General features: G+C 41.6%; 1 protein-coding gene across 8 annotated transcripts in view; it reads right to left on the bottom strand.

The window, feature by feature from the left end:
* Nucleotides 1-12949: 12949 nt before the first annotated feature.
* The window catches only part of LOC113630020 (zinc finger protein 268-like), a 64568-nt gene continuing 56953 nt past the window's right edge, over nt 12950-20564 (bottom strand). For all 8 annotated transcript variants that reach the window (XM_027125230.1, XM_027125227.1, XM_027125226.1 and 5 more), the window contains one exon: nt 12950-17283. In XM_027125230.1, the coding sequence (XP_026981031.1) occupies nt 14807-17283 (2477 nt within the window). In that variant the 3' untranslated portion in view covers nt 12950-14806. The remainder of the gene's footprint in view (nt 17284-20564) is intronic.

Below are 20564 nucleotides of genomic sequence, written 5' to 3'. Positions count from 1 at the left end.
AAGGAGGGACGAAGACAAGGAAACAGAGAAGGAGAAAAGGATGGAGGGAGGGAAGGCACCGAGACAAAGAAACGAACACGTGCCGGCCTCCGGCACAGTCCTGCTGCAGTTTGGGCTCCCTGCCCTCACATCGCCTCGGGCACCAAGCTTCCCGCTCTGCCCGGTGAGGGCACAGGCTGAGAGCTGAGGTAACCTGCAAAGGCCCGAGGGCGGGGGCCTGGCCAGACTGGCTTCCGTGCGGCCCGTTGCACCCCGAAAGCCCGCTCTGCCGCCCTCCCACCCCGACACAAACAGGTGAGCCACGGCAAGCTGGACCGAAGGCTTTGCAGTGTTCTAAAAAATTACCGTCTAACTATGCAAACAGACACCAAGTTTTAACAGCAGAGGGAGTTTTTTTTATGGCGATACTCAGTCGGGCCAGCACCGCAGGCATGACTCCCGGTCTGCGCCGGGTCCTGCAAAGCACCCGTGCGAGGCGCGGCCATAACGGGCGCCGGCAGCTTGCCAGCCGCGGCCGCTGAGGCGGCTGGCGATCGCTTTTTCAAACAGCACGTGCAGACCTGTGTCCACAACTACTTTACTTCTGTGGAACAGGATCCTGGAGGCGAGGGTTAGGGCGCGTTTTCAGTCGATGCTGCCAAACCGCTGTCCGCAAGGGTTGAGACAACCTGCAGAGAACTGCCGCGCTCCCGGCGGAGGGTCTGGCCTGCTTCTAGCTCTTTCCTCCCGGCAGGGCTTCCAGGGCGCCCGCCAGGGGACGCGCTCTCGCCGCCGCTTCCGAGCCTCAGCGCCTCGTCACGGGCTCCTGCCTCGGGGCCCCACGTTTCTTCCCGTCGCCACTGGCAGGAGGCCCGCGACCCCGCACCCTTCGAGCGACCCGGGTGTCCCCCAGCGCCGACAGTCCCGCCCCACGCTGCTCCAGGAAGGGCGGGAAGGAGGCCAAGGGCCGAGCTCATGGAGAGGGTCCTGGAGTTCGGGAAGGAAGTGGGTTCGGGGGGCACCCCGAACACTGAGGAGACCCGGCCCGGCGGGGACAGAGGGGGCGGGGGGCAGGCGGCTATGCCCTGCGTCCTGCCCGGACACCTCCGTCTGGCCGTGGCCCTGCGCCGCCGGACCTCTCCCGGCGCCCTTCTCCCCGCGGGGCCCGAGAAGCCTCCCCGGCGGCCGGCCCCGGACGCCGGACTCAGTCACCGTCGCCCGGACGACCCCCTCGTTCACTCACCTTCATCCGCACGCCACCAACACACCCCAGCCAGGCGCCCGGGGCCGCTTCCGCGCTCGGCGCGCACGTGCTCCGCCCGCACGTCCGGGGAGGCGGCGGGAAGGCGCGGTTGATACAGAGTATCCAGGCCTCCGCCAATCCCTGCAAGGGCCCCGCCCGATGACCCCCGCCCGTGCCCTGCGCCCCCTAAGTCCCGGGGCCTGCGGTTCCGCCCACCTGGGTTCGGGGCATTCCGGTGGTTCTTGGGGAGCCGAGAGGTTCTCGGGGGTCCGTGGCATTCGGGGGGCTGCACGGGAGCCGACAGGTTGGGGGGCGAGGGCGGGGCGTCAGAGGCGCCATGCAGCCTGGTTCTGCGCGTCCTCAGGCCCCAGAAGGAGCAGAGCCGGGGTCCTGGGGGTCCTGGGCTGGGGTGGAGGAGAGGGCGCCACGACCCCCGCCCCTGCAGTAGGTGGAAGCTGTGACCCTGGATTAACCCCACGCCACCGCCCTGGAGCTCTGCGGAGACAAAGCCCGGCTGGGGTCGTAGCCCAGGGGGCAGACACCCCCGCCCCTCCCGTGCCCCCGCAGCCCCAGCCGGAGGCCCCCGGTGATCCCACCCCCGCCTGACCCTGGGGCGCAGCTGCGCGCGGCGGAGAGGCCTTCGCGACGGTGGAGGCCTGGGGACCCGAGTTCTCGGTGACCCTGGTCAGCTACGCGGGGGAAGCCTCTGAAGTGCCGCCGTCCTGGCTCGGACACGGTCTGGCCTCTCCCCTGTGCAGTTTAGTTTGGGGAGATGTTGCACACAGCGAGCCGGAAGGCGCTCTAGAGAGGAGACCAGGAGGGTTTCGAGTTGCTTTTGAAAGGGTGGTCAGGGCAAAAATTCTCTGACGTCAAAGCTCATGCCTGAACGTATGCAAAAGACTTAGGCAGAAAGAGAAACATTTCAGCGTTTGTTCACTTGAAAATCTGGAAACGACCCAAGAGTCCGGTGGAATATTGCTAAACACATCACACTTCAGAAACAGGATGGGCTCCTGGAGGGTAATTAGTAGTTGCCGGGAGAAAGAATGCTTCCTGACCGGACTAGTGATACATTGTACAATAAAAACGGCTGTTACAAAGCAATGTGAGTGAGACGAGCCCGTTTGAAAAGTACAGACACAAAATGATGTATGCCACATCGTTAAACCCTGGTTGCCACCGGGTGACAAAATTATTGTTGTATTACTTTTATTTGGCTTTAAAATTTTCTTCTTTTGCTTATCCATGTTTCCTAATTTTTATAAAAAGACAATCTTCTGTTTTTCTCGTTTTAAGGTTCTTTTCAAGAAGTGGGAGAAAAAACATTGACAACAGGGTTGGGGGAAGCAATCCCCACCGTCCAAGTATACTAAGGCGGATATGGGTGAACAGAGAGGAAATTGGAGATTTGCTGCAGGAAACCCTCCTGTTGTGGGAATGTGATCACAGGCCCTTTCTCCAGGACCGGCTGGTGCTCAGTGAGAATATTCCTGGTTGCGCTCCACCCATGAAGCATCAATGAAGTTAAAACCTCAATGGAAACCAAAATGTCCAAGTACCTACGTTATTAAATGTAATTCAACAAATTTTATGATTCTAGTTCATTGTTATAAAATCAGTTACTTTTTTTGGCTGCCAGGTGAGAAGTCACTGTTTACACACATTGTCTTATTTGAGCCTCCCAAGCCACCTCTGAGCGAGTTATGTTCCCTTGTTACTAAAAAGGAAATAGGTCCAAGTGCATTTAAAACACTTCCAACCAATAAGTGGCCTCCTTGAACTGTCAGACTCAAAAGCATACGTTCTTAACGTAAGCACATAATAATTTCAAGTATTCTAAATCGGGAAACTCTTCATAAGCTTCATTTTTTTTTTTTGCAGTATGCAGGCCTCTCACCGCCATGGCCCCTCCCGTTGTGGAGCACAGGCTCCGAACACGCAGGCCCAGCAGCCATGGCCCACGGGCCCAGAAGCTCCGTGGCATGTGGGATCTTCCCAGACCTGGGCAGGAACCCGTGTCCCCTGAATCGGCAGGCAGACTCTCAACCACTGCGCCACCAGGTAAGCCCCATAAGCTTCATTTTTAATAGAGGTCTGATCTTCCAACAAAAGGTAGGCCAAAAGGTAATTATCCAACACCCACTGTAAATAGAGGCTGCCTCTCTCTTCCATGCTCACTAGTCTGAAATGCAATCATTACCACATAAAGCACCCTAAGGCATACTTACCTGCTATTTCCGGATTTTCTATTCTCTCTGGACCCAGGCTACCTGGGGCGGACTCCCAGTTTAATTGCTTAATAGCTGTGTGACTTTGGACAAGGTACTGATCCTGTACCTTCTCTCCTCTTGGTGAAGTTTATGATTTGTAATAATAACAGGCCCTCTTTCCTCTTTGGTTTGAGATCATTAAATGAGTCAGTACTCTGCACGCGCTATCTTCTTTACCATTTTGTTTCTTACCGGCGTTGTTCACTCTTAACACGTTCAAAATCTGGGAACTTCCCCCTTAGGACTTCTCCTTTTCAGAAATGTCCTGGCCACTCATGTACTTTCCCCCATAATGAGTAGCTGAACACATTTTTAAAGATCCCTGATCCACGGAAGGCTGCAAGCCCATCTAGATACGGCCTGCTAAGAACCTCTACTTCACCCTGAACCCCTCTTCCCTCCAGGGAATTACCTTCGTTCCCAGAGGTCCCCCTGAGGGAGCTGCTTGCCCACCTGCACTGCCCCAGGAAGCCTTCTCGAAGCCCAATCTGTCTGTATATTGGGGTGCTTGTAGCCATGGGAGACCAGTCCTTTGGGCCGTTCGTGGGTTCACAGAACTACGGGGAGCAGGCCGTCTGGGGAACACCCTTGGGAAACCGATGCCTGACAGAAAAAGAGAGGGGATGTGTGACGTCTTGGGTAGAGTGATGAGAAGGACAGAGGGAACGTAAACAAGAGCTGGAAAGAGTGGCTCAGCTGTCCTTCCTTTCTTGGAAGATGGCAGATGCAGGTGGGGCAGGGCACAGGAAAACCCTCCCAACATACTGACCCAGAGGCACTAGGAATGCTTTTTCGTTTTTTTCTGCTAGAGAAAATGTTCAAAAAAATTTTTTAAAGATGAGATGAGTATTATCGATTTTTCCTTCTGCTTCAGGCTCAAAGGTGGCTGGGCAGTGGTGCTGTGCCCAAACAAGACCCACTTCACCTGCTACAAACCTTCGTTCCCTCTGGTGGTAGGTCAGGTGCAGGGAGGGGGACAGGGACTCAGAGCCCAGGGTCTATTTACTGAGCATGCGGCACTCTGTGAGGTGGGTATTTTGCCATCATTCCCATATGACAAGATGCCCATCAGAGAGGTTAAGTCACTGGTCTAGTCACAGAACTGGTAGAGGGTGGGTTTGAGGTTAGCCCGCTCCCATCTGGCCCCCAAGTGTTGGTTTACACGTCACCCAGCAGCACACTGACTCGGAGGGTGGGAGAGGAGGGAGGTCTCGCTGCGCACTACATTCTCGTTACTCAGTAACCATGCTTGTTACACTCCAGGCCCAGGCTGGACGCTGACATCACAGATGAGTGAGTGTCCCTCCGTTTGAGGGATCCATCCTCTCAGGACCTGTTGATTGCCTACTCTGTGCAGAGCAGGAAAAAAACCTCAATCTATTTATCTATTTTTGTCATTGAAAAAAACCTAAATAGATATTTAACCTAAAGCATTTTAAATTAATATAATATTACATGTGAAAACTTGAACAAACATACAAGTCCAAGAAAATGAAAGCACATTGTGAAAGTTCTTGATGATTTTGATTTTCTATCCTTGTAAGTTACATAAAGTGCACAGATCTTTAGGGTTTACCTCTGATTTTCCCATACATGCAGATACTGTGTCCTCACCATTTCCAGCACGCTTCAAGGCTCTCTCATGCTGGTTTCCAGTCACTATCCCCCCACGGTGACCACCCTGGACTTAAGTCACCAAATGTTAGCTTTGCCTTTTTTGCACTTGATCTGCCTTCTCAAATGCTACCAAATTTCCCCCATGTAACCTTCTAGAAGGTCTATTTTTTCCCCCTTTACATTTAGGTGTACAATTAATCTGGAAATAATTTTAACTTATGGTACGAGGTATGGGTGTGTCAACCCCACACACACACCATAGGACATCCAATTCACCTGATTTATTGAAGAGTCTTCACCATTGCATTGCAGTGGCACTTTTTGTCTTAAATCAGATGATGGTACGTGTGTGGGTCTGCTTCTCGGCTCTCTGATCTGTTGTTCCATTGTTCTGTTTGTCTTGCTTTACATAAAACCATACTATTTTAATCATGGGATAAGTCGATATTCAGTGTGTATCCTTCAATTTTCCTCCTCTTTGTCTTTGCTATGCTTCACCCTTTGCATCTTCACAGGAATTTCAGAATTGGCTCGTTAATTTTGACAAAAATGCATATACTAGGACTTTGAGATGGCACTGAATTTATAGGTCAATTTGGGAATTTTTTTAAATATAAATTTAGTTAGTTAGTTTTGGCTGCCTTGGTTCTTCGTTGTTGTGCGCGGGCTTTCTCTAGTTGCAGCGAGCGTGAGCTACTCTTCGTTGTGCTCTGCGGGCTTCTCATTGTGGTGTTTCTCTTGTGGAACACGGGTTCTAGGCACGTGGGCTTCAGTAGTTGTGGCACGCGTGCTCAGTAGTTGTGGCTCGCAGGCTCTAGAGCACAGGCTCAGTAGTTGTGGTGCATGGGCTTAGTTGCTCTGCAGCATGTGGGATTTCCCCAGATCAGGGCTCAAACCGTGTCCCCTGTATTGGCAGGCAGATTCTCAACCACTGCACTGGGAAGTCCCTGGGAAATGTTTGAGAACAATATTGAGTCTCCCAATCCACAAATACAAAATAGATCTCATTTATGAAATTTCAAGCAATATTTTGCAGTTTTCTGTATAGAGGCTTTTCACACCTTTCTTTAGACTTATTTCTGATCATTCAATATTTTTGATGCTATTGTCAATGGTACTTTTAGTTCAATTATCTAATTGTTTTGTAATATACAGAAATACAGTTGACTTTTGTATACTGACATTCTACCTAGCAACTCTGCTAAATTTACTTAATTCTAACAGTTTATCTTTAGGGGTTTTTTTTTTGGTTTTCTAAGTACATAAACATATTGTATAGGAATGGATAAGTTTTCTTTCTTTCTTTCCAATGGTGAATTAAAGAAGTAATAGTGTAATTTTTTCTATTCTTATATGCAAGGAGAGAGCATTATTTCACCTGAAATGAAATCATGATGTGTCTGCAACATGAAGTGTCTGTGATAGATTTCTTTTGTAAATATGCTTTATCAGATTAAGGAAGTTCCTCTCTATTACTAGATTTAAGAGCTTTTGCTATAAATACCTGTTTAATTTCATCACTTACTTTTATTCTGCGTCTCGGGTTGGTTTTTCTCCCTTATTCTGTAACTGTGATGGATCTCAGTGTGTGTGGGTTGTTTGTTTGTTTGTTTGTTTTAGCTGCACCACGCGGCATGTGGGATCTTAGTTCCCTGACCAGGGATCAAACCCGTGCCCCCTGCACTGGAAGCATGGAGTCTTAACCACTGGACCACCAGGGAAATCCCCTGTTTTTTGGGTTTGTTTGTTTTTGTAACATTAAACCATCCTTGCATGGATACAATAAACCATACTCGATCATGATATAATTTTTATATATCACTAGATTCCATCCGTTAATTCATTGTTTAGGATTTTTGCATCTCTGTTCATGAGAAATAAATGTCTATTTTCTTTTTTTCTAGTGTGTTTGTTGAATTTTGGCACCAAAGTTATACAGGTCTCAAAAAAAGTATTGGGAAGCATTCTCTCACTTTTTCTATTCCCTGGAAAATTTTATAGAATTGGAATTATTCTTTACATTTCGGAAGAATTCACTAGGGAAGACATCTAGACTTCAAGCTTTCTTTGTGGAAAGGTTTTTAATTTTGGATTCAATTTCTTCAATAGATTTAGGACTGATTTGTTTTTTTATTTCTTCTTTTATCGAATTTAAGTTGTGATTTCTAAGGAATTTGTCCTTACTATCTAAACTGTCAAATGTGTTTGCCTATTACATAACCTTCTTTTACGTTTACTTTATTTACTTTCATGTAAAATCTGTTGTGATATCCCATTTCATATTGGATACTGGCAATGTATTTTTTTTCCTCTTTCTTGCTTTTTCTTTTTTTTCCCCAGTATTTTATTTTAACATCTTTATTGGAGTAAAATTGCTTTACAATGGTGTGTTAGCTTCTGCTTTATATCAAAGTGCATCAGCTATACATATACATATATCCCCATATTGCCCTCTTGCATCTCCCTCCCATCCTCCCTATCCCACCCCTCTAGGTGGTCACAAAGCACCGAGCTGATCTCCCTGTGCTATGCGGCTGCTTCCCTGTCTTGCTTTGTCTTGATCAGAAGTGAATTTTATTAATCAAAGAATCAACTTTCAGTGGCAATTTCTCTTTTGTACATTTGGTTCCTATTTAATCAATTTCTGCTCTCCATTATTGCCTTCCTGCTACTTTCTCTGAGTTTAATTTGCTTTTCTTTTGTGGCTTCCTGAAATAGAAGGCTAGATAATTGGTTTTCAACCTTTTTCTTATTACATTAAAACTATACATTTTCCTTCACTTTTTACCATTGTATTTTACCATCATTTATGTAAAAATATCTCCTAATTTCTGAAATTTCTCAATCTAACATTACTGTTTTTGTAATTAAGAAGTATCTGAGCTTTGAGACTAATATTTGTTCCTCATAATACTTTTGCTTACAAGTTTTAGTATTAATTCCTGCCTGAAACAATCTTTACTATAGTGGCTGTCTAATGACAATTTTCTAATTTCATCATTTCTTCTACATTTATCAGTTGAAATTCACCTGCCATAAATGGTTTTTCTCCGGCCCCCTCCATCATTTCAGTGTAACCTATTTATATTTACTTTTTTCTTCTGTGTGGTTCTTTGTTCTTTCAAATAATTTCTTTTGTAATTTAGGCTTCATATTGTTCCAGTTGTTACTTTTATATCTTCTTATAGTGCCCTGAATCCCACTTTTCTCCATCTGTTATTATCAGCCTAAGAGTTAAAGTGGTATCCTTTGCTTTCCTCCTAATATCAATGGCAGTATCTTACTTCCCCCAACCCTCTTTCTTCTTATGCTCACTTCATATTCTTACTTTACCAGAAAATATCTTTATGTAGTATTCTTCATCTTCGCTCAACCCTCATTTTCGTCTTAGATGTAAAATTAAATATATTAAATGCTCACCATCAGCCCTTTAGCTGGAAGCTCAACCTCTAGTATATTCCTCAAAAAATTAATTTTTGTATATGGTGTAAGTATAGACCAAGACACATATTTTTCTCAAACAGATGTGCAAGTGTTTCAGCACCATTTTCTTTGTAAAGACTATTCTCTTTCCAATGAATTGATTTTGTAATTTTGACAAAAATCGGTTCACTATGTAGTGTGTAGTTTTAGTCAGGAGTCTCTTCTGTTTCACTAATCTGTATGTCTGTCCTTTCATAATACCACACTGTCACAGCTGTTGTAGCTTAATGACAGGCCTAGAAATCAAAGAGTATATGTCTTGCAACTTTGTTTTTCCTTTTCAAAATTGTGAGTATTCTAGTTCCTTTGCTATTCCACATAAATTTTAGAATCAGTTTGTCAGTTTTCACAGAAAATCTTCCTGGGAATTTTATTGTAATGGGATTGAGTCTAAAAATCCGTGTGGAGAACACTGACACTTTAACGACATTGAATCTTCCAATCCATTAACAGGGCACCTCCTCCCATTGTCCAGGTCATTATTATTCCCTTCTTCATTGTTGTTCTCAGCATACATTTCATGTCACTCACATTTAACTATTCCATGGTTTTTGGTGCTATCATAAATAGCTGTGCATTTTAACCCTAATTTTCCATTTTATATTGCAAGTATGTAAAAATAGAACTGATTTTTGAATATTGATTTTATATTTTGCTGTCTTGCTGAATTGACTTGTTATGGTGGCTTTTTTAGTGTGTGTGTAAAGTTTTAAATGGAGTTTGAGTGAAGGCAGTCATGCTGTCTCTGAATAGTTGTCGTTCTTCCTTTCCAATCTGTATCTTTTTAATTTCTTTTTCTTGCCTTATGCAGTCAGCTAAGTCTTCCAGTACAATGCTGAAATAGAGTGGTGAGAGTGGATATAATTGACTTGTCCTCAATCTTAAGGGAAGCTATTCACTCTTTCACCATTATGACATTAATTGTAGACCAGCGGTCCCCAACCTTTTTGGCAACAGGGACCAGTTCCACACATGACAATTTTTCCATGGACCAGGGGGCGGGGGGGGATGCTTCAGGAGGTAATGCGATTGATGGGGAGTGATGGGGAGCAGCAGATGAAGCCACGCTCACTCGCCTGCTACTCACCTCTTGTTGTGTGACCCAGTTCCTAACATGCCGCAGACCAGTACTAGTACTGTGGTGCCCCCTGGGGGTTGGGGATCCCTGCTGTAGACATTTTTCAGATGTGCTTTATTAGTTTGAGGAAGCTACTTCCTATTCCCAGTTTTCTCAGGTTTTTTTTATCATGAGTGCTGTGGAATTTGAACAAATGCTTTTACTACACCTGTTGATGTGACCATATGATTTTTATTTTTTAGTTGGTCAGGTATGAATTAGTGATTGGATTTTGAATATTGAGTCAGCCTCAGCTTTGTATTCCCAAGATAAACTCAAATTTGCCTTCATGTATTACCCTTTTATATATTACTGGATTTAATTAACTAATATTGAGGCTTTTTACATCTATGTTCATGAAGAACATTTGTAGTTTTTTAAGAAATTGTAGTTTTTTCTTTTAATCAGTGTGACACTGATTTCATAAAATCGGTTAAGAAGTATTTGTCATCTATTTTCTTGAAGAGTTAGTATAGAATGGCTATTACTTCTTTCTTAAATGTTTGATAGAAATCACCAGTGAAATGATCTGAGCCTGGATTTTTCTTTCTTGGGAGAATTTTAACTATGAATTTAATTTCTTTAATAAATGTAGCACTATTCAGGTTACCCATTTCATATTAAGCTTTGGTGGTTTGTGTCTTTCAAGAATTTAGTCCATCAAAGTTGTCAATTTGTTTTGTGTTGCTTACCCCTTCCACTGTTTTAGTTTCACTGGTTTCTGATCTTATCCTTACTATTTCATTCCTATTTACACTGGGCTTTACTCTTCTTTTCCTAGTTCCTTAAGGTAGGACTTTAGATTATTGATGTGAGACCTTTATTCTTTTCTAATGTAAGTATTTAGTGCCATTAATTTCCCTCTATACACTGCTTTTTCTGCATCTCAAAAAATTTGATATGTTGTATTTTAATTTATACATGTTGTATATAATAATTCAAAATATTTCCCATATTTTTCTTGAAATTTCTTGGAGCCATGAATTACTTAGAATTGTGCTGCTTAATTTCCAAGTGTTTGTCGATTTTTCTGTTCTTGTTGCAATTGGTTTCTTGTTAAACTGCACTATAGATGGAAGAAATTTTGAAAGGTTTCAATTATTTAAAAAATGTTAAGATTAATGACTTAGTACATGACCTGTATTGATGAATGCTTCACATGTAATTGAAAAGAATACATACTCTGCTGTTGGATATTCTAGACATGTCTACCAGGTCTAGTTTATTGATGGCATTATTCAGTGCTTCTATAGCCTTGCTGATTTTTGGTCTCCAACTTACGTTACTGAGAAGTAACTGTTGAAGTGTCCAACTAAAATGGTAGAGTATATTTCTCATTTCACCTCTGTTTTTGCATGATTTTGAAGCTTTCTTGTTAAGTGCATGCACATTTAGGATTGTCTTTTTGGCAAAATGATGCTTTTCATTATATAAGGTACCTATATATTCCTGATAATTTTCTTTGCTCTTTGAATATATATTTACTTCCAGAAAAGGGTACATATTTTCTAATGACAGCTCTTAGGCTGGGAGATAGGGTGGGGCTGAATCAATCTGATCTGTATTTCAACTGACTGAGCTTTGTTGAAGCTTTTGGTTGAGTTAGTGCAAAACTGCCTTCAGATATTTTGAGGGCAAATCAGAATGTTTCCCTCAGCAGGGCCTGGAATCTGAGCATGGAGACATTGTAGAGATTTGCTTGTGCTCACAGCCAAGCTGCCAGCTCTCAGAGCTATGCGAAACAACTCCTTGCCTTACAGCCTGTAGTTTAAATATTTGCCTGTAGTTTATTTTGGTTTTTCTAAATAGACAATCACATGTGCAAACAATACGATTTTTGTTTCTGCCCCAAACCCCAATTCCTTACAACTTTCTGTTCTCACATATTGGCTAGAACTGTCATTATATTGCTCAATAAAATTGATGGGCATTCTTTTTCTTAATTTAAAGGTATACATTTACTGTTTTATCATTAAATATGACATTTGTCAGTTTTTGGAACATACTCCTTGCAAAGTTAAAGGAGTTAATTTCTATCTCTAATTTAATAACATTTTAAAATAATCTATGGGTATTATAGCCCATCAAATGATTTATCTACACATACTGAGATACTCATATGGCTTCTTTCTGGTAGTGTGATTAATTTTACAAAAAGAATTTTTAATATTAAATCTTCCAAACACCCTAATGAGTTTTAATTAGGATCAGGTTCAGGTGCACATAACAGAACCAACTCTCCTCCCAACGAAAAAAGAAAAGATGCCATGAACAAGACAGTTCATCTCTCTTTTGTGTAAAAATATGCCCAGACTTGGTGGTCTAGGGCTGGCACAGCAGCTCCATCATTACCAGAGAGCCACATCACTCTTATCTCTCTACTGCACTCAAGCAGACAGCTTCCACCCTCAAGAGGAATTCAGGCTCTAAGATGGCTGCTGAGTCTGCAAACATCCAGCATGTTGCATATTAAAAAGAAAAGATGAAAGCACACTAGGGGGCTTTCCCCACTTGTTTTCCTTTTGAAAAACCTTCCCATTATCCCTCTCGGTAGCTTCTATGTCCATTTCATTACTCAGAATTAGCAGCAGGATCACACTTAGCTACAAAAAGAATGGAAAAATGCAGCTTTTTAGCTGAGCACATCACCATTATGAAAAATACAATGATACTGCTGGTAATAAAGAAATATTGGATTCACTACTAACAGTCTGCTACACTTAATAATGTCATGACTTAAAAAAATAAAAACTCTACATTACTAGATGCATTTTTGCTATAATTCCATTTAGAATTTTTAAATCTATGTTCACAAATGACTTTGTCATTTCCCCCCAAAATGTCTACTTCCTGTGAAATATTGTAAAATGTTAGAATTATCTTTCCTTTAACTTTCCTGAAAATTATCAACTATTACTGAAAGTCTCTGGAACCTCTTTCTTTTCTGGGGCTGGGGCAGAGTTAGAGGAACTAGGTAGATTTTCAAGCCAGAAATTCAATTTTTAACTTTCCTATTGTTTTTTACTGGTTGCGCATCTACTGATTTTTGTTAAGTTTCATTTATCTGGAAAATTTTCCATTTCATTTAAAATCAGACCCAATCCATCATTATCCTTTCACACACTGTTTGATTTATACCTTCAACATTATGCTGACATCTCTGGCTTCTACTGGGAGAGGCTGAATGTGGATTTGCATCACACAATACAGAACCTTTGAAATCTAATTGACCCTGGATAGTAGGAAACAGAATATGTGTTTCTTTATTTTGTGTATATATCTTCCTTGGAACATCAATGACAAAATACATATTCATATTTTCCAGGTTTATGGGATAGACTGTAGCAGATATCTGAAATTCTTTCCTTATGCAAGCCTTCTCTTCCCTTCTGTAAATCATCATTCTTCACCCCAGTTCTATTGACATTGGATAATAATAATGAGCTGAACACATAAGGACTTGGGATTCAGAAATCATTGACTGCGTCCTTCAAGGAAGATGCAGTTTCTTTGGGTAAGAGATGGGATTCCCCACTGAAGTAAAGAGCACAAAGTAGTGGGTGTTTCAGAAATATTTGCAGTTTTGAATCCTCATATTCCTCCAAGATAGCATAACCTAATTTTCAGATTAATGCTCATTCACATAAGGTAATTGGTGAGGCTGTGAAAAAAACTGACTTTGTAAGTAAGCAACTGGTAGAATGACTTTTCACCATCCTGAATCTATAGCTATACATACACATTTCAGCAGCATCACTTAAAGGTATCACTTAAATGTACTGAGAGGATACAAGATAGTTCAAATTAACAGAGAAGTGAACTAGGATTAAAAAGGGACAATAACTAAAGCTATTCTGTGTAATCTATATAGAAGGAACTAATTAATACTAGCAGTAAGATGCTACCTGAGAACAAAAGCTAAGTTTGATTTTCTGTACTAAGGAGTCCATTAAAAATTTATATTCTGAACTATCTCAGCCAACTCCTGGCAGGGCACCTTGAATGATGATCCCATCATGACTGCATACACTGTGAATTCTCTTAAAGGAAATCAAGGTGTTCTAACCAGAGAAGGTAGAACAGATTGCAGATACACAATCACATGAAACTATATTGCACTATATTGATTATGTAACTAAAGAGGTAGCTTTCAGGACCATTTACAAAGGGTACAAAATAAAAGGTTTAAAGTATGGAAATGCATTTTAATGCCATATTATTCTAATAAGAAGTCGTATTTTTAAATAAGAATGCCTCTATGCAGAGTAGAAACCCCTAGAAAATGGTATTGTCATCTGGCTAATTTATCTACCAAATGTGGCATTCACAAGAATATGCAAAGCTACACAAAACATATTTTATAGTACAGAAACGAAGATAACACCTAAATATCCCTGCAGGTCTTATGATGTCATCCTTATTCTTATCCTGATTATTACATTTATTTACACAGATTAAAAAATCTTTATGTTCTACTATGAACATACCTATCATTGATAGTTGAATACTTTCTCCAATCGTTTCCTAAAAGTTTGGAACATTTGGAACATAATTTCCCTTAATTTGTAAAGGAAATTATTTTTTTCCAAATGAATCAAAATAATAGTAAGTAAACCTTCCTGCTGAGGCTTTACCCCATCTGAAATATTCATAGATCTTCATTCATTCAAATATTTTTTCTTTTTTTTTTTTTTTACTAGAAGTTTGTCCTTCTAGATGAAGAGTTTCCCTAACTTATAGCATGGTTTCTCCAAGGTATGAGCTTATGATACCTGCAATTCATTCATTTATGTTTTCTCTCATTAAAATCCTAATTCTTAATAAACTATGAATTTCAAAGGACTGTATTCTATATTCATTTGCATTATGGAATTTCCTCTTTGTGGATGTTAGCATATCAAAAAATGGCTTTCTGACATTCATTTCATTCATAATGTTCCTCACCTGCACAAACTTACAAGACTTCCCGCTAAGAACTTTCACAGGGTTCACTGAATTCATAGAGTCCCTTGTGCACATGTACTGATATTTTTTGTGTGTATAAAAAACAGCGTTCCACATGCCACATATACATGGTGTACAATGAGATGATTCCATTTACAGAGTTTCTCTCCTGTACAAATTTTCTGGGAATTCCTGTGACTTGAATTTTGAGAGAAAGTTTCTTACATTTACTTCACCAGTATGTTTCTCATCTGTGTGAGTTCTCTGATGCATAATGAGCTGTGACTTCCAACAAAAGGCCTTCCCACATTCACTGCACTTACAGGGTTTCTCTCCTGTATGAGTCCTCTGATGTGCACTGAGAATTGATTTCTGAGAGAAGGTTTTTCCACATTCACTGCATCCATAGGGTTTCTCCCCTGAATGAGTCCTCTGATGTACAATGAGCTGAGACTTCCTAATGAAGGCTTTTTCACATTCGTTGCATTCATAGGGCTTCTCTCTTGTGTGCATTCTCTGATGTACAATGAGCCGTAATTTTCCACTGAAGGACTTCTCACATTGACTGCATTTATAAGGGTTTTCCCCTGTATGAGTGCGCTCGTGTACAATGAGTAGCGACTTCCAAATGAAGGCTTTCCCGCATTTGTGGCATTCATATGGTTTCTCTCCAGAATGAGTTCTCATGTGTATAATGAGGTATGACTTGCTACTAAAGGCTTTCCCACACTCAATGCACCCATAAGGTTTTTCCCCAGCATGAGTTCGCTGATGTGAGATGAGCTGATCTTTTCTATTAAAGGCTTTCCCACATTCACTGCATTCATACGGATTCTCCCCCGTGTGAATTCTCTGATGTACAATAAGTTGTGAATTGAAACTGAAGGATTTCCCGCATTCACTGCATTCATGTGGTTTCTCTCCTGTGTGAGTCCTCATATGTATGATGAGGTAGGACTTGCTCCTAAAAGCTTTCCCACATTCAATGCATCCATAGGGTTTCAACCCTGTGTGACTTCTCTGATGTACAATGAGCTGTGACTTCAAACTGAAGGCTTTTCCACACTGATTACACCCATAGGGTTTCACCCCAGTGTGTGCTCCCTGATGTACAATAAGCTGTGACTTGAAAGTAAAGGATTTCCCACATTCACTACAACCATAGGGTTTCTCTCCTGTGTGGGTTCTCTGATGAACAATAAGATTCGACTTTGTGTTAAAGGCTTTCTGACATTCACTGCATTCAAAGGGTTTCTCTCCTGTATGAGTTCTCTGATGTATCACGAGCTGTGACTTCAAACCAAAAGTTTTCCCACAGTCACTGCATTCATAGGGCTTCTCCCCTGCATGAGTTCTCTGGTGTGAAATGAGCTGGTATTTCCGACTGAAGGCTTTTCCACATTCACTGCATTCATACGGATTCTCCCCCGTGTGAATTCTCTGATGTACAATAAGTTGTGAATTGAAACTGAAGGATTTCCCGCATTCACTGCACTCATGTGGTTTCTCTCCTGTGTGAGTCCTCATATGTATGATGAGGTAGGACTTGCTCCTAAAAGCTTTCCCACATTCAATGCATCCATAGGGTTTCACTCCTGTGTGACTTCTCTGATGTACAATGAGTTGTGACTTCAAACTGAACGCTTTTCCACACTGATTACAGCCATAGGGTTTTACCCCAGTGTGTGCTCCCTGATGTACAATGAGCTGTGACTTGAAGGTAAAGGCTTTCCCACATTCACTACAACCATAGGGTTTCTCCCCCGTGTGGGTTCTCTGATGTACCATGAGGTTAGACTTTGTATTAAAAGCTTTCTGACAATCACTGCATTCATAGGGTTTCTCCCCTGTGTGAATTCTTTGATGTATAATGAGTTGTGATTTCAAACCAAAAGCTTTCCCACAGTCATGACACCCATAGGGTTTCTGTCCTGAATGAGTTCTCTGGTGTGAAACAAGCTGGTCTTTCCTACTGAAGACTTTCCCACATTCACAGCATTCATAGGGATTCTCCCGCGTGTGAATTCTCTGATGTATAACAAGTTGTGAATTGAAACTGAAAGTTTTCTGACAAACACTGCATTCATGTAGTTTCTCTCCTGTGTGAGTTCTCTGATGAACAATGAGGTAGGACTTGCTGCTGAAGTCTTTCCCACATCCATTACATTTGTAGGGTTTTTCTTTTGCATGAGTTCGCTGATGCACCACAAGGTATGACTTGCTACTGAAGGCCTTCCCACAGTAACTGCATTCAAAGGGCTTTCCTCCCATACGTATTTGCTGGCATATGAGCTGTGACTTTCTGTTGGCAGTTTTTCCAGATTTATTACTTTCACAGTATTTTATCCCAATAACAGCTTGCTCATGTTTAGAATGGAAGGACGATTCCCTATGTGCATGAAACCCATTAGGATTCTTTCTGGAATAATTATTACCGAAATCTGTACTATATTTCAAACTCTTTCCATTTGTGACACATTTATGAAGTTTTTGTCTTGAAGAAACATAATCTGTACTAAGAAGACATAGTTTTCCAAATGCAGTACACTGATAGCCTTTTGACATACTTCTTAGCTTGCCTTGATTTTCCTTATGCCATTCCATATGACCATCAATTTCCCAGACTTCGTCTAGAAATGAAAATACTCATATGTTATAAATAGTAACATGATCCTAGTATAGCATAAAATTGCCTTAAAAATGCCATATCATGAGGTTTTTCTTAGTTTCAGATATCAGTTCTGAACGTAAATAAAATCTCAAGTGTAAATGTACCCAAACTCCTGGGCACTCGGGAAAACAAAGCAAATCAAAACACGTATGAGGCAAAGGGAACTGACAATAAAGGTAGTCTTGAGTTACAAAATTTTGCAAAATGCCTTCTTTAGAAAGCAAAAGAGAAATGAGCAAAACAGAAAGAGGTGGTGTCTTCCCTGGTGGCACAGTGGATAAGAATCCGCCTGCCAATGCAGGGGACATGGGTTCAAGCCCTGGTCCAAGAAGATCCCACATGCTGCAGAGCAACTAAGCCCACGAGCCACAACTACTGAAGCCCATGTGCCACAACTACTGAAGCCCGTGCACCTAGAGCCCATGCTCCACAAAAGGAGAAGCTACTGCAATGAGAAGCCTGCGCACCATAAGGAAGAGTAGCCCCCGCTCGCCACAACTAGAGAAAGCCCGTGTGCAGAAATGAAGATGCAATGCAGCCAAAAATAAATTTATTTATTTATTTAAAATATATATATATATAAAGAGGTGGGAAAGGATCTCTGAGCATTAGCTTCAGTTGATGAATAATCGTTAAATATCTATTATGTGCCAAACACTGTGCTAAGCTCAGGAGAAAGAGCAGAACCACTGCAGATTGGTTTACAGTCTTCTTGGGAATAAAGTTCCACTGAATACCCAAATAGATGAAAATAAACTCACAAGAAACATCATCGAGATGTTTCAGAACGCTGACAATCAGCAGCTAATAAAGCTTCCAGAAAAACCAAAAAAGTTTCATATAATGGGTCAAAATTTAGAATGGATCTGACTACTCATTAGCATCGCTAGGAGAGAAAAAACAGAGCATTCAGGAGTAAAGTATAAACATTTTCAGCGGCACATGTCTCAAATTTTATATCAAATGCACCCTTTCACAGGAAGCTACTATGAAAGGTGTTCCTTTCACAGGAAACTACTATGAAAACAAACCAAGAAAAAAGATGACACAAAAAAATAGAAAAGAAAATCTGAAAGGAGATTCCAGGTTAAAAACTGTACAACCAGGTCTTGAGAAAAATCAGCTTACACTGGAGCAAGTCAAAAGACATGGGAGTGATGTCACCAGGAAGATGAAATTGACAGAATCACTAATTTAGCTGAATGTACCAAAAGAATATTTAGACATGTGAAGAAGAGTCTGGGGTTAAATTAATTATAAATACATTAATGATAACACAGAAAACTGGGCACGGAAGTAAAACAACTCGAGAAAAAATGATTTATGAACGAAAACTAGCCATTGTACACTTGCATGATTTACCTGTGAACAGAAATTACATGGTCGTAAAGATATAAAAACTGAAGACTGATCTAAGTATGAAACAGCTTGATTAGGATGATGGAGGTATGGAAAGAGACAGTGTGTATATCATGGGGAGTATGAGGGAAGGAGGATGAAAGAGAATTAAATCTTTACCCTTCACACTAAGTAATTAGGAGGAAATCAAGGTGCAAGGGAATAAGTTGGTTATTTAGAAAAACATGGACGTAAATACCATAAGAAAGAGCTAAAGAGATGAAATTGGTTTTCTCTGAGGGGAATGAAAAACAGACGGGGCAGGGTGGCCAGAATGCTTTTAAACATAAACCCAACCCAAACTCCCACCCCCCAACCAAATTCCAAAAATACAAAGTGGATAGGGAACTAGACACAAGACTAAGTCCTCAGTCATAATCAGAAATATCTGGAGGTTGAACAGAAGAGAGAATGGGTAGAGTTGACCTAGATGTCCCGAAGTTATTGCTGACCAAGGCAATGGACAGAAAAGGGTATTAAGAGAACACAGAAGCAGGTCAGGTTTGAAGACAGCAATATCACAGGATCTTAACACCCCATTTCAGGTTTCCCTACATCTTAAATCTGAACCCTCTTATTCATTTTGTACACAACCTCCAAATTATATTTTCCCAAACATCAATTCCCAACTGGGACAGTACCCACCCCCATGCAGTGAGAAATGAACAGGAGCATGTTTGACTGTTACAGTGGCTTTGGAGGGAATATTACTGGCTATTACTGGGTTGGCCAAAAAGTTCCTTTGGTTTTTAAGTAAACATAAAAGATACATTTTCCATTTTCACCAAGAACTTTACTGAACAACATATTAGCCATTTTGGGCTTTTTTGTTTGCGGTACGCGGGCCTTTCACTGTCGTGGCCTCTCCCGTTACGGAGCACAGGCTCCAGACGCGCAGGCCCAGCGGCCATGGCTCATGGGCCCAGCCACTCCGTGGCATGTGGGACCTTCCCGGACTGGGGCACGAACCCATGTCCCCTGCATCAGCAGGCAGACTCTCAACCACTGCAACACCTGGGAAGCCCTCACCATTTTGTTCCACTACCTTCTGCCATATTTCAGGCAACTTCATAATTCCATCCTACCAAAAGGTTTTATCTTTTTGAGCAAAGAACTGTTCCAGGTGCCTTTTACAGTCTTCCAGGGAATTAAAATTTTTTCCATTAAGAGAATTTTGTAAAGACTGAAATAAATGGAAATCCAAAGGTGCATTGTCTCGTGAATATGGCAGATGAATCAGAACTTCCCAGCCAAGCTGTAACGGTTTTTGCCTGGTCATCAAAAAAACATGTGGTCTTGCATTATCCTGATGGAAGATTATGTGTTTTCCGTTGAGTAATTCTGGATGTTTTTTCTCGAGTGCTGCTTAGAGTTGGTCTAATTGGGAGCAGTACTTGTTGGAAGTAATCATTTGGTTTTCCAGAAGAAGCTCATAATAGAGGACTCCCTTCCAATCCCACCTTATACACAACATCATCTTCTTTGGATGAAGACCAGCCTTTGGTGTGGTTGGTGGTGGTTCATTTCACTTGCCCCACGATCTCTTCCGTTCCACATTATTGTACAGTATCCACTTTTCATTTGCCCATCACAACTCGTCTTAAAAACTGAAAGTTTTCATTACATTTAAGTAGAGAATCGCATTTGAAAATATGATCAAGAAGGTTTTCTTCGCTTAACTTACATGGAACCCAAACGTCAAAGCAATTAACATAATCAAGCTTGTGCAAATGATTTTCAACCCTTGACTTGGATCTGGATTTTGCATATATCGGCTATCTCCCTTGTGATATAACGTTAATTGTCCTCAATTAAGGTCTCAATTCGATTGCTATCAACTTC

The sequence above is a fragment of the Aethalodelphis obliquidens genome, unplaced genomic scaffold (genome assembly GCF_003676395.1).
Source record: "Aethalodelphis obliquidens isolate GAN/ISIS:26980383/991018 unplaced genomic scaffold, ASM367639v1 scaffold28, whole genome shotgun sequence".
NCBI lineage: Eukaryota > Metazoa > Chordata > Mammalia > Artiodactyla > Delphinidae > Aethalodelphis > Aethalodelphis obliquidens.
Note: the sequence above shows the minus strand (reverse complement) of the source record. Positions and strands in the feature narration are given on the sequence as shown.